General features: G+C 29.1%; 1 protein-coding gene across 1 annotated transcript; it reads left to right on the top strand.

The window, feature by feature from the left end:
* The first annotated feature begins 10,612 nt into the window (after nt 1-10,612).
* LOC112777663 (GDSL esterase/lipase APG) lies at nt 10,613-13,732 on the top strand. The gene is made up of 5 exons (XM_025822062.2): nt 10,613-11,179; nt 11,830-11,960; nt 12,191-12,424; nt 12,773-13,028; nt 13,292-13,732. Exons 1-5 carry the CDS (start codon nt 10,930-10,932, stop codon nt 13,486-13,488), a joined length of 1,068 nt encoding a protein of 355 aa, XP_025677847.1. The 5' UTR covers nt 10,613-10,929; the 3' UTR covers nt 13,489-13,732.
* The last annotated feature ends 225 nt before the right edge of the window (nt 13,733-13,957 follow it).

Genomic DNA, 13,957 nt, shown 5'->3' with positions numbered 1-13,957 from the left:
TATTTTCTAAAATGACAAGACGACCCTTAACCAAAAACACGTTTCATTACGGTCCCTGATCCTGTACTCCGTCTGCCAATCCGGTCCTTCTGTCAGTTTTATGGCGAAAACTCGACGAAAATTGCTGACGTGTCAGGTTCAAAAATGGACAGGGACCTAATTGTCTATAAATTTAAATTAGTTAGGAGTTTATTTGTCCTTATTATTCTTTAAACAATATTTTTTATTTTTTTATTCATTATATTAATATTTTTTTAATAAATAAGTACAAACTAATTAATAAATTATTCAAATTTAAAAATATCATTTATTATGAAACTAAATAAATAATTTTTAAATATATAAATAATAAACATTAAAATTCAGTTAATACATTAATAATAATAACCCTATGATATACTATTAGTATTATGATCTAGCTAATTTTCACAATAAAGTGAAAACTAATGAACACATTATTTGATATATAGTAAACTTTTTTTGACTAATAACAAATTTAATTTTTTATCTTTTTAAACTAAATTAATAATTCTATTTGATATCTTTGCACTAAAATACACTATGAATTGACTATTAATACTAAATGAAATAAAACATAATAGAATTATTAATTTAGTTTAAAGAAATAAAAAATTAAATTTGTTACTAGTCAAAAAAAGTTTACTATATATCAAATAATAATATGTTTATTAGTTATAATACTAATAGTTATAATATTAAATTGAGAAAATCAAATTGATTTAATCGAAACTAAAGAAATCAAATTATAATTGGCAAATATTTGTCATGGTTTATTTCCTTTTATTGAATGATAACACCATAAGGTTGCATGTGTCAGTACGTAGACAAAGGAATAATTAGAATATGCATGTATATCCCATGGATTGTTATTTATGAAAATACCATAAAAACACAGCTACTATGGTATATTTATTATGTCTAATTCAATGAGAGATACAACATTTTGATGATAACTAATTGCATTCTCCTTTAGCTTCTTTGGGTTTAAAGATAGACTCAATTCACGTATTTTTTTTATTTGTTTAAAATTCGATTCTTGTTTTTTCCAAAAAGATAAGTAAATAATTAAACGAATTTATGTAAAAGTTTATATAAATCTAAAAAAAATTACGTAAAAAAAGTGCTAAAGATACAATATTCATAGAAGAATGATATCACGACAATCACTATTAAGTAAATGAAAAAAAAAATCTTTGTTTATTAATTTAAAAAAATAAATTTTCCAAAAAAAAGATAAATAAAAAAATTATTAAAAAATTCATATAAATGTAAAAAAATATATATTAAAAATTTAATTATTTATGCAATTTTTTGAGAAATAATATTATGACAATCGCCGTTAGGTTAAACATTTCTTTTCTTGGTTTATTTATTTAAAACGAAAAATAAGAAAACGAGAGAGCATGCAAACTCAAAGGTTGACACGCCAACTTACATGTAATGATGTAAATGTAATTAAAGCGAAGTCAGTGTACGAATTCAAAATCTTTTTATAATGAACAACCGAAATAATTCCTGCACATGCAACTCTAGCAGTGTATGCCACCACATCTTTTACCTACATAAATCTCAACTACTCCAAAGTCCAAAGTAAATGAAAGAAGCTAAAGTCAACATATAATTGTTTATTAATTTATTATTTTTTTTTAAAATTAAAAGTGAGACTCTAACATGAGACCTTCAGATACTGTGTTATTTGACCTATTGTTCATTGGTATTTATTAATTTTTTTTTAAAGTTAGGAATCAGACTCGAACTCAAAACCTATAACTATGAGTGAGGATGAAAAAATTATGTTATTTGAAATATAATTTGTTGATCATTTATTTATTTATTTATTATTTGATATCAGCTTCATTCATCAATTTCATGTATATAAGTTTTTAGCTTTATTTACTTAAATAAAATAAAGGGATTCTAAAATTATTTGATTTTTTAAAATTAATTTTCAAAACACAAATTTTTTATTAATATATAAATTGTTCCAGGACAATGTGTTTTGGATTATATGTTAAACGTTATATTTTAGAATAATTTATACTTGAAAGTTTTTTTAAAAATTGTTCATAAATCGTTCTAGGGCAATGAGCCTCCTAAATTGAACATAAATCGCCTCATTCTATGATGATTTATATTTTTTACTCTTAAAACACAACCGTCTGAGATGATTTATATTCAAACTTAAACTTTAGAAATCTATGACGATTTACGTGTTGGAGGCTAACCTTTAAAATCCTGTGACAATTTACATGCGAATAGATAAAGCTCAAGACCTTATCGTGATTAACGTTATAGTTAAAGAACTACTATTGTCACCGTATCGAAGTTTTTGGAGAGAAAGTTGAGGCAGTGAATGAAAGGGTAGTGAGCACCGGAGTACGGCATATAGCGGCTAGGTTGCGTTGGAGTACGGCAGAGTGGCTAGTTTGCAGCGGAATGGGAAAAATCAGCGCTAAGACAAGGATGACTGCCAATTAATAAGAGAGATATGTATCAGTACATAAATAGTCACAGAACTTTGAAGGTTAGTTTCCAATACGTAAATTGTCACAGATTTTTGAAGTTTAAGTTTGAATATAAATTATTTCAGACTGTTGTATTTTAAGAGTAAAAAGCGTAAATCATCATAATGTGTGACGATTTACATTTAATTTGGGATGTCCATAACTTTAGGACGATTTATGAATAATTTTAAGAAGACTTCCAAACATAAATCGTCATAGGATATAACGTTTTACATATAATCCAAAACACAGTACCTTAAAATGATTTATATATTAATATGAATGGAAGATTTGCATTTTAAAAATTAATTTAAAAATATAAAATAATTTTGGATTTCTTTATTTTATTTAAATAAAAAAGTATAAATTTTAGCTGCTGTCCAATTATTAAATTAAAAATATACTTACGATAATGGCATTATTGGCTTTTTTTATACATAAATAAAATAAAATTATATTTATCATTTTACACTAAAATATAAATATTTACTATTAATTTTACTTCCAATACTTGTGAAATAGGCAAAAAAAATTAATTTTCAATTTTGCAAGACAATATCAGTAAAATTAGACTTGATTTGGTAAAGTTTTTATTTTTTAAAAGTAGCTTATAAAAGCTAACTTTTAAAAGATGATTTTTTAAAAATTGTAGCATTTATGTTTGGTAAATTAAATTAAAAATAACTTTTAATAAATACAAGCAACAACAATTGCGTTTGGTAAAATAGCTTTTAAAATTTAAAAATACTATAATAGACATAAATACAAGCATTAAATTTGAAAATTAGTTAACATATGAGGTTATATTAGACTTTTAAATTTTGAAAAGCATAAGCCAACTTTGAAAAGCTCTACCTTAGGTGCTTTCAAAAGTACCCCGATCTTTTAAAAGCTACAAACACAAGCACATGATCTTTTTAATTTACCAAACACAAAATGAGAAGCTTGAGCTTTTAAAAAGCACAAGCACCTCTTCAAAAAGCTTTACCAAACCAAGCCTTAGACTAACAGCAAACAAATTATTGATATTTTTTAATTTTAAAATATAAATATCTATAAAAAATATTTTTTATTTGAATTTAAATAAAATATCAAAAAATAAAATAAAATGAATAAACATAAAAAATTTAAATTTTGTATTTTAGTTCAACTTCTAAAAAATATGCACTTTTCCAGATTTATGAACTTGAAATGAAATGATAAATAAATTAGAGGCACAAAATCAGTTGTGAATGTATCAATATATTTATTTATCATTCTTCTTATAATTTAAATGAAATATTTTCTATAAAAATTAAAAAAATGATAAATAAATGTATTGATACATCTACGATTGATTTTGTGCCTCTAGAGCTTGTACTTGTTCTCCAAATTATCGATCTTATTCTTGTACGGCTATTATGTAGGACATTCCGTTAATTATTTAACTTTGATCTTATGGTGGGACTACATTTAAGTTAAATGAAATTTTTTTGGATTTAAATAACATACTTTAAATTTTAAGGACTAAAATAGAATTACGCTCAAATGTAAGAAACTAATTTAATATTTTATCCTAATTATATATTCATGAATCAAAAGATGATTTTTTAAAAATTATTTATCATTTCATTTTAAATTTATAACTTTGTAAAAATATAAATTTTTTAAAATTTAAACTAAAATACAAATTTTAAATTTTTATTTTTATTCATTTAATTTTTTTTAATTTTATTTAAATAATTCAAATAGAAAGTATTTTTTTATTACTATTATGTCTTAAAGTTAATAATTAACTTAAGAGTATGAAATATTAATAATTTATTTTTTACCAGTCTAATTTAATTAGTACTGTCTGCAAAATTAAAATCTTAAATTTTCTTTTTTTATTTTGTAAGTATTGACTGCGAAATTAAAAAATATTATGTATAATGATAAATATTTGTATTTTAGTATAAAGTGATAAATATAAATTTTTTATATTTATTTAAAGAAACGGTTGGTTTTATCTGATTATATAATAATTCGCTTTGTGGTAGAATATATAATTACTCTCACAAACTAGTACGAAAACATATAATATTGTACTAATAACCCAAAGCAGCTAGCTCCAACCAGAGGCGTGGTTAATTAGAAACGAAGGCGAAAATTCAGATGAAATCAATTTTACGTAAAATTGATATCTGAAAACCGTTAAATAAAAATTTAGTTAAATTAATTAAATTATTTAACGAATTTTAAATATTAACTTTATGTAAAATTAATTACACTTAAATTTTTATTTAATTAAAATAATTTTATCTTTATTATCTTAATTCTATAAAAAATTTTAAAATTTTAAAATTAGTTAATTTTCTTTTTCCAGAATTTTTCATCCCGACTGACAAAAAATAAATCTATTGAAAATCAGAATTCAATTTAAAGAATTATCATCGGTGAATAATAAATTAATGTATGCGCAAAATAATAAAGTAAATTAATTGCTCAACTAACAAGTTAATACTCAAATTGGTCCCTGAAATTTGACCCCCGACTCAATTTAGTCCTTTTGGTTTCAATTGACTCAAATTGTACCCTGAAATTTTGACCCGCGCCTCAAATTGGCCCTTCTGGCGTTTTCCGTCACCGGAAAGCTGAGCTGTCAATTTTCGTTGACACATGGCATCCTTGCAGTTAGATGACATGGCAAAATGTTTGAAGGCATCAATTTAACCCCTAAAAATTTTAAATAAAACCTAGAAGTCCCAATTTTCCCAAATCGCAAGAGTGTCTCGAAGAGTTGAGAAGAATGTTGGGAAGCAGCAGCCAAGACTCAGGTAGCTCTAGTAGAGCTTGTTCGCATGGTGGGTGGGTGAAGAATGCACACCGTGACAGAGGTGACAGAGGTGACAGAGGTGGAAAGGTTCCGCATTGGTGCGGTTGTGGGATGATTTGATATGGGATGGAATGGTTGGTGTATCATTTTTTGGGCTAGGTGTGGTCTCCTTGACAACGTTTTCTGCACCAGTGCCATTGGGTGTTAGCTCCATCAATTCAAGTGCTTCTTCCTCTACCAGGGGTTGGGAAACTCCATGCTCATAGTATATGTGCACTGTTCCCCCATTGTTCTTTGCATAGAAGCACATCTCTATTAACTCTTTGTCATGACTTAGTGCTCGCAGTCCACTCTTCATAGGTCTACCAGGAACAAGCCACCAACACTCAACCATGTTATCATAACCTAGGATTTTGTAGTAGTCTCTTAGTGAAAATATATCTAATACGTCCTCATCCAGCCCAGTCAACTCATCAGTGTGATCATTGTCATAAACCAAACTGCCATTTGGTTTGGTGACAAAATTGCCTCCATGATGATACACAATCGTTATATCTTCGTCCATTTATAAATAAGATTCAGGAGACACAATGGTTAAAAACCCACACAACAATCATACAAACCCACAAAAATCAAATGAAATGACAAAATTAAAATAAGAACATTGAATACAACAATCATACAAACCCACACAACAATAATCAGAACATTTCAATCCACAAAATTCAAGGTAAAACTAAAATAATAACAACACAACAAGAATAATATAGAGCTATTTTACAAGGTTCACTGGAAGAATCGGTCAAACACCAGGTACCAAAAGAATTACTCATCCTAGTCAAAACAAAACTATGTACAAAGTACTAAAATCAAAATTCTCACAAAAAAAATGAATAGCCAAAATGAATAGGGACTAAGAGACCAGAGATCTTTAACCATCATAATAATAATAATAATAATAATAATAAACAGAGAAATAATTAACAAAACATACTATTTTTATTTGTGTTTTAATCATTGTTAAAATCAATGAACATTATTTTCAATCTTTAAGTAGAAAAGCAAATAAGAGAAACTCATTGTCCTATCTAAAAAAATGACAGGGCAAATATTTTTCACAACTGATTGCCAAAATAGAACAAAGTAATTAAAATCTTCACACAATCAATTACATAACTAACAGTCACAAGTGTCTGAAATACCTAAACATGAAGGATTATACTTTTTACAAGGATAATTAATGGCAGAGTAATTCAGACACCAGAAGCAAAAAAAATTCATTTCATTTCCCATTTAACAGCTTAAGAGAAGGGTTCTTGATAAATAAAATAGACTACACTTTAATCATTAAGTCATTCATTCCCTCAAAGATTCCAACTAGTAATCACACCTTCAAAGTTCATGTATTAAAATAGGATTTTTTTTTATCAAAATTATATTCTTGTTATGATCATTACATAATGCAGTACTCCCTTTCCACTATATCAGTACTCTTGTAAATAATAGTACAAGAAGGAACAAGAAAATACATGAAAGCAAACTTGTCAGGTGTGTTCATTAGTAGTAGGATATGAAGGAGTAAAATTGTTATTTTAAAGGAAGGGTTCTTGATAAATAAAATAGACTCCACTTTAATCAGTAAGTCATTCTTTCCCTCAAAGATTCCAACTAGTAATCACACCTTTAAAGTTCATGTATAAAAATAGGATTTTTTAATCAAAATTATATTCTTGTTATGATCATTACATAATGCAGTACTCTCTTTACACTATATCAGTACTCTTGTAAACAATAGTACAAGAAGAAACAAGAAAACACATGAAAGCAAACTTGTCAGGTGTGTTCATTAGTAGTGGGATATGAAGGAGTAAATTCGTTATTTTAAAATAGAATATGAAGAATCAAAGACTGCTCAAACGGACAAAGAACTGAACGATTCAGTTGATCACAGTCACACACATGCAAAAAAATTAAACCCTAACAAACAAAAACTCTATTATCATCAACAACCATAATCAACCACATTCTCCCAAAGTTACAATGATGAAGTGGACTGAAAAAATTGAAAACAACCCACAACCAACATTTTGAGAAAAAACAGAGCATGAAAGTTGAGAGCAGCGTTTTTGTTACTAACCTATTTTTCAAAAGATGACTCGCAGTTAATTAATCTTCACAATGGAGAGCGAACCAAGTAAGAAAATTTTCAAACCTCCATTACTGAGACACCCATGGTGCTTCTCTGAAGGGAAGGGAACGTATACGACGGGAAGAGAAGGAAGAGAAAGGGTCAATTGGGTTTTACTTCAAAAGTGGTTACTGTTTGGATTTCATTTAACCCCTTTTTTTCATGTCAACGACGTCGTTCTAAGCATTTCGGCGCCAATAGTAAAACGGCGTCGTTTTGATACTGCCAGGTGTCATTTAAAATTGCCAGGTCAGCTCTCCGGTGACGGAATACGCCAGAAGGGCCAATTTGAGGCGCGAGTCAAAATTTCAGGGTACAATTTGAGTCAATTGAAACCAAAAGGGCTAAATTGAGTCGGGGATCAAATTTCAGGGGCCAATTTGAGTATTAACTCCTCAACTAACACATAGTTAATTTGCTGAATTATTTATCTGACATATAAAAGTGTCCAAAACTAAGATTAACTTTGAAGTGATGTTTTGAAGTGATGTCGGGGTTAGCATTAATTTTGATAAGTCCAATTTGATACTGGTGAATTGTAGTTAAGAGTGGGTTGGTCGAATGTGCCATTTGTTAGGTTGTCAGGCGGCGAGTCTACCAGTGAAGTACTTGGGCATTGAACTAGAAGCAAACCCGAGGTTAGTTAAAACATGGAAGCCAGTAATAGATAAAGTAGTGGAGAAACTTAGTTTGTGGAAAGCGAAGGTGCTAAGCAAAGTTGGGAAGTTGATCCTCATCAAGTCAGTAGTAATTAATAGTCTGCCTATTTATTATTTGAGTTTGTATAAAATGCCAGCTACAGTGGCAAAAAAATTAATTTCACTGCAAAGGAGATTCTTTTGGGGGAAGGATGATGGACGCCCTGAAGTGATTTTTGTAAAGTGGGAGTTGATACAGGCACCGAAAAAACTAGGAGAGCTGAGTGTGGGAGATGCGATGATTCGGAATACCGCTTTATTGTTTAAGTGGTGGTGGAGATTTTCTAAGGAAGATTGTTCTTTGTGGAAGAAGGTTGTTTGCTCCTGTAATAATATGAACTCTGGGCAGTTATTATCTACTCAAACTATACCAGCAAAAAGAGGCCCGTGGAGAGATATCTGTCATTTGCAAATCAAAGAACAACATGTCAGACAAAAGATGATTAACGGTCTGGTTATGAAAGTAGGTGATGGCAGATCAACCAGATTTTGGGAAGATACATGGCTACAGTCGAAAAAGTTGAAAGACTCCTTTCCGAGACTCTACTTGATTTCAAATAACAAAGGATCCGTGATTGGAGACTATGGATTTTGGGATGGGATAGAGTGGGTTTGGAACTTTCAGTGGAGGAGGAAACTTCGCCAATGGGAGACTAACAGTTTGAACCAAGTTCTAGATATCTTGCAAGCTGTGAGATTGATAGAAGGCGTACAAGATAGAGTGGTGTGAAAATTTGATAAAGAAGGCGTTTATACTACTAATTCATTTATGCAGATGTTGCAGGTACAGACTGTGACGGAAGATATTCTCAGCTACAAGTTCACAAATGGAATATGGAAAGGACTTGTTCCCCCTCGAGTAGAGTTGTTTACTTGGTTTGTGTTGGTAGGCCGAGTTAATACAAAGGATCGACTGAGTAGTTTGGGTATCATTGAACGAACTGATAACATTTGTGTGATGTGTAAAAAGGAAATCGAAATTGTACAACATTTGTTTATTACGTGTGAGTATGCATGGCAGGTGTGGCGCGCGTAGATTAGTTATGTGGGTCGTGCATGGAGTATCTCAGGGTCCATAAAAGAGCACTTTGAGAGTTGGAGGTCATTGCCCTTGAGGAAAGACGCGCGAAAAACATGGTTATTGGAGTTCTTCTCAGTTATATGAAATATCTGGTTGTGTAGGAACGAGTTTATTTTTCAGAATAAGTCAATAGATGCAGTAGATTGTGTTGCTAGGTCGTTTTGTTGTCCTAAGGATTGGTGCAAATAACCTATGTTGTTGATGGTTATGTCGAAAATGACATAGGGGTTACTTAAATTTATGTTCTATATTTTGTATACTCCACTTAGTATGTTGAGCTTGTTTACTCTTCAAATATATATATATATATATATCGATCATCTAACGAAGTTAGAAGTTTAAAAAAAATTAATTTTAAATTTAAAAACTTGATCAAAGTTTCATTTAAATTAAATTGAATATAATAAAATAATATATTTTTAATCTAAAATTTATATTTAAAAAAAAATTTCTTAACTGGCTTTTCAATAAAAAAAAATTACCAATTCAATCAATTTATTATTTTTTACCAACTTTTTTTTGTGACTAATTTTTTTATTTGAAAAGGATCAATTAGGTAACTAATTTTCGATTAATCTAATTCAACGATCGATGTCATCCTATTTTGACGACCATGGGATAATCTCACTGGTGAACTTTTAAGTTAAATAATTCTAAACAACTGCAAATATCTAAGAGCAATATATATACTACTATCCCTTAATGAATCCAAAGATATTAGTAGCATTATTGAGCTCCATCACAAATTTTCTTGTTATCATTTATTAGCACTTTTAAATCTCCAATCCAGCAAATTAAATTTCATTATTTTTCAATGCAATCTATATATATAAAATGCAAAGCTACTTACATTGAATCGACTCAACAAAATCAAACATTAAAAAAATTAACCTAACCAAAATGAATTGAGTTCTAAGTTAATTTGGCAAAAATTATTTTTAATATGGAGATAAAGATGGTATTTTGATTGAATATTGATATTTGAAGTATATTATAGAGTGGAAACTCAGGTGCAGTCGACTTCACGTGAAATTGATAGTTGAGAGCTGTAAGATGATTTGACTGATTTGACTAAATTTTTATCTAACGACTATCAACTATCAACTTCACGTGAAGTCAATTGTACCTGAGTTTTCACCATATTATAGTATTGTGAATATGTAAAAAAAGTGTCCAACATAAACTCTGCGTGTTGCCAAAATGATAACACGTGTCTAACACACGATGCATTCAAAAAAAATCCATCTACCTGTACATCAAATAATCTCATTTTCAAAAAAAAATATCAATATTTTTTCTATATATATATAAAAAAAAGCCTTAATTTGGAGTTCATTTTTTTTTATAATTTTTTTTCTTGCTCTAAACCTTTTTCATTATTCATTCAAAAATAGTTTGAGCTAAACTATATATGCCTAATGCATAGGAAATTAGGAACTACTACTACGCGTTCACATTTAATGGCATCTATCTAACTTCCACCCTCCTCCATGAATGTTCCAATTAAGAGCTAGCTAGGTCATTGTCTTCTCCATATAAAATTTCATCACACAACAACAACAATGCCTCAAGAATACTATATACTGAGCTAACCCAAGCTCATTGCATTGTTAATTATCCATTTTGAAAAAAAAAATAAAAAAATGAAGAACTTTGTTGTTGTGTTCTTTACTTATTATGTGTTGTTGATCTTGGCATATTCCGGGTATGCACAAGATACAACAACACTTGTTCCGGCAATCATAACGTTCGGAGACTCCGTCGTCGATGTCGGAAACAATGACTATCTCCCAACTATCTTTAAAGCAAATTACCCTCCTTATGGGAGGGACTTTGTTAATCACCAAGCTACAGGGAGGTTTTGTAATGGCAAACTAGCTACTGATATTACTGGTAAGTGTAAAAAGGCTTCTAATTTTGGATTTACTTTGAATATTTAGTCATTAATGAAGGTGGAAATTTAAGTGCTTCATTTGAGGTTGATAAATAAGAATCGTTAAATGAATTGACAAATTTGACTAAATTATCATCTATCGGCTCTTAGTTATAACTTCACATAAAATTAATAACTTCACAAAAAATTAGCTGTACCTAGATTTTCACTATTAATAAAACATGATGTGTTAAAAAAAAATGTTTTTTCTTTTGTGTGTTTTTTTAAATAAAAAATTATAGGTGACTAACATTTTTTGTTTAATTTATTTTTGAACTAATATTAATCAACTCTTCTATTTTTTATACGAAAAATATTGGTCACTAACCTTTTCTTTTTTAAAAAAAAAAAAATATTTGCTGGATAGAGTAATAAATATTCATTTTCTTTTTTTTTTAATAAAGTGATCTTCGATCGGAATTTTGAATATGGAAAGAATGTTTAGACAAAATTGTCCCTAGTGAAAAATATTATTTTGACAGATAAAAAAATTCTTAAAAAAATTATAATTAGTGTCTTAAAATCAAAATTTTAAAAATGTTTTGTTCAAACGCACCCATTAATTATCTAAAACTTTAATTGTTGTTGAATTTTTTCTTTAAATTTGCAGCTGAAACACTAGGATTCAAGAGCTATGCACCAGCATATCTGAGTCCAGAGGCATCAGGGAAGAACCTCTTAATTGGTGCAAACTTTGCTTCAGCTGCATCTGGTTATGATGAAAATGCTGCTATTTTGAATGTAAGCTAGCTGGCTAGTAATGAAAATATTAAATTTTTTTCTCTTAATTTTTTTTTATTAACAATTAGGGACAGTTTAAATAATTCATTTCCTAGTTATTACTTGTCAAGTTAGTTTCAATTGTTAAAATAATATTTCTCAACTTTATATATTCATAATTAATGTGCATATATATTACATGAAAAATTCTGCTCTAGAATAATAGCCCCTTTTTTTTCTATCTGGTGCAGCATGCAATTCCATTGTCACAACAATTAGAATATTTCAAGGAATACCAAAGCAAACTGGCACAGGTGGCTGGAAGTGCCAAATCAGCTTCAATAATCAAGGATGCATTGTATTTATTGAGTGCTGGAAGTAGTGATTTTGTGCAAAATTACTATGTTAACCCTTGGATCAACAAGGCCTTCACTCCTGACCAATATTCATCTTACCTTCTGGATTCATTCACAAGCTTCATTAAGGTACATAATTAATTAATATTGCAACTATTTCAAAATTTTCAAACCTTATCATATATATGCATCATGCAGTGCTGTCATATTAATTAGAGTTGCTTAATTTCCAATTTTGGGTAGTTTTCTCTGGAAACTGGAATGGATTATTTATACTCTCTTAATTATTTCAAGGAATTTATTCTGTTAAGTGAGAAAACAAAGTTTAAGCTGTTGTTGAGGATTATTTGCTTCTAATCTATGATATTTACTAAATTGACCCTAATTATTAAATATTATATCATATAATTTAAATAATTATTCTATGATTTTGAATATATTTATCATGCAAAATTGAATACTCAAACAAATATGCAGGGGTTGTATGGATTGGGAGCAAGGAGAATTGGAGTGACATCACTGCCACCATTGGGTTGTTTACCAGCAGCAAGAACTTTATTTGGTTTCCATGAGAATGGATGTGTGTCAAGACTCAACACAGATGCTCAAGGATTCAACAAGAAGATTAACTCTGCTGCTTCAAGCCTTCAAAAACAACTTCCTGGCCTTAAGATTGTTGTCTTTGATATTTACAAGCCTCTACTTGACCTTGTTCAGTCCCCTGCAAAATCTGGTACCTACTCTGATCTAAATTATTAGGATTGCATTTCTTGCTAGAAAAAATCTTTTTTTTTTTTTTCCAACTGAAAATATTAGAGTTTTTTTTGAGAAATCTCTATTTTCTTAAATAATAAAATCACTCTTGATGTACACAAAAATAATATATGTAACATTCTTTTTTATCAAACACTTACAAATCACAAAACAGGGCTTGATAGTAAAATGTTGTATTTCCTTCAAATGACACTTTTCTTTTGTGATGTTAAATATATATAGGTTTTGTGGAGGCAAGGAGAGGTTGCTGTGGAACAGGGACAGTGGAGACAACAATCCTGTTGTGCAATCCAAAATCACCAGGAACTTGTCCTAATGCAACCCAATATGTCTTTTGGGACAGTGTCCATCCTTCACAAGCTGCTAACCAAGTTCTTGCTGATTCTTTGCTTCTACAGGGCATTTCTCTTATCTCATAAGGAATTTATATGTATAATCATTGTTACATTATATCTATATATATCAAATTAAATGTTTTAGTGTTATACTACTCATCAATCATCATGTTTAAGTGATGTAAAAGTTTTATATTTTTCTGGGGGTCTAGATAAATCTGCATTATATGTTCTGTATGTATTACAGTACATCTTATGAAATTTCTGGTAAGGTTTGTAAACCAATTTATAATTTTATGATATAGAAATTTCTGTTATTATTCATGAATAATGTACTATTGTTCTAGTTATTTTTGGTATTTGAATTAGGACCATCCACCACCAACCATACAGATATATAAGAAAATGCAATCATGGCAGAATGTAAAGCCAGACATGAAATGATCATAGAATAACCATATATGGAAGGAAAAACATATGATGAATGCTGAACATAAGAAACGACTTATTTTTCTAAATATCCTTCTGATTTCTGAACATATACTAATTGTAT

Source organism: Arachis hypogaea, chromosome 19 (assembly GCF_003086295.3).
Source record: "Arachis hypogaea cultivar Tifrunner chromosome 19, arahy.Tifrunner.gnm2.J5K5, whole genome shotgun sequence".
NCBI classification, from domain to species: domain Eukaryota; kingdom Viridiplantae; phylum Streptophyta; class Magnoliopsida; order Fabales; family Fabaceae; genus Arachis; species Arachis hypogaea.
The sequence above is the reverse complement of the archived record's forward strand: the minus strand, read 5'-3'. Positions and strand labels throughout refer to the sequence as shown.

Excerpts from the sequence above, each read along its gene's own strand:
- LOC112777663 (XM_025822062.2), top strand. The coding sequence starts at position 10,930 with ATGAAGAACTTTGTTGTTGTGTTCTTTACTTATTATGTGTTGTTGATC. Across the intron at positions 11,180-11,829 it reads ACTAGCTACTGATATTACTG|CTGAAACACTAGGATTCAAG; the intron begins GTAAGTGTAAAA and ends TTAAATTTGCAG. Across the intron at positions 11,961-12,190 it reads AAAATGCTGCTATTTTGAAT|CATGCAATTCCATTGTCACA; the intron begins GTAAGCTAGCTG and ends TATCTGGTGCAG.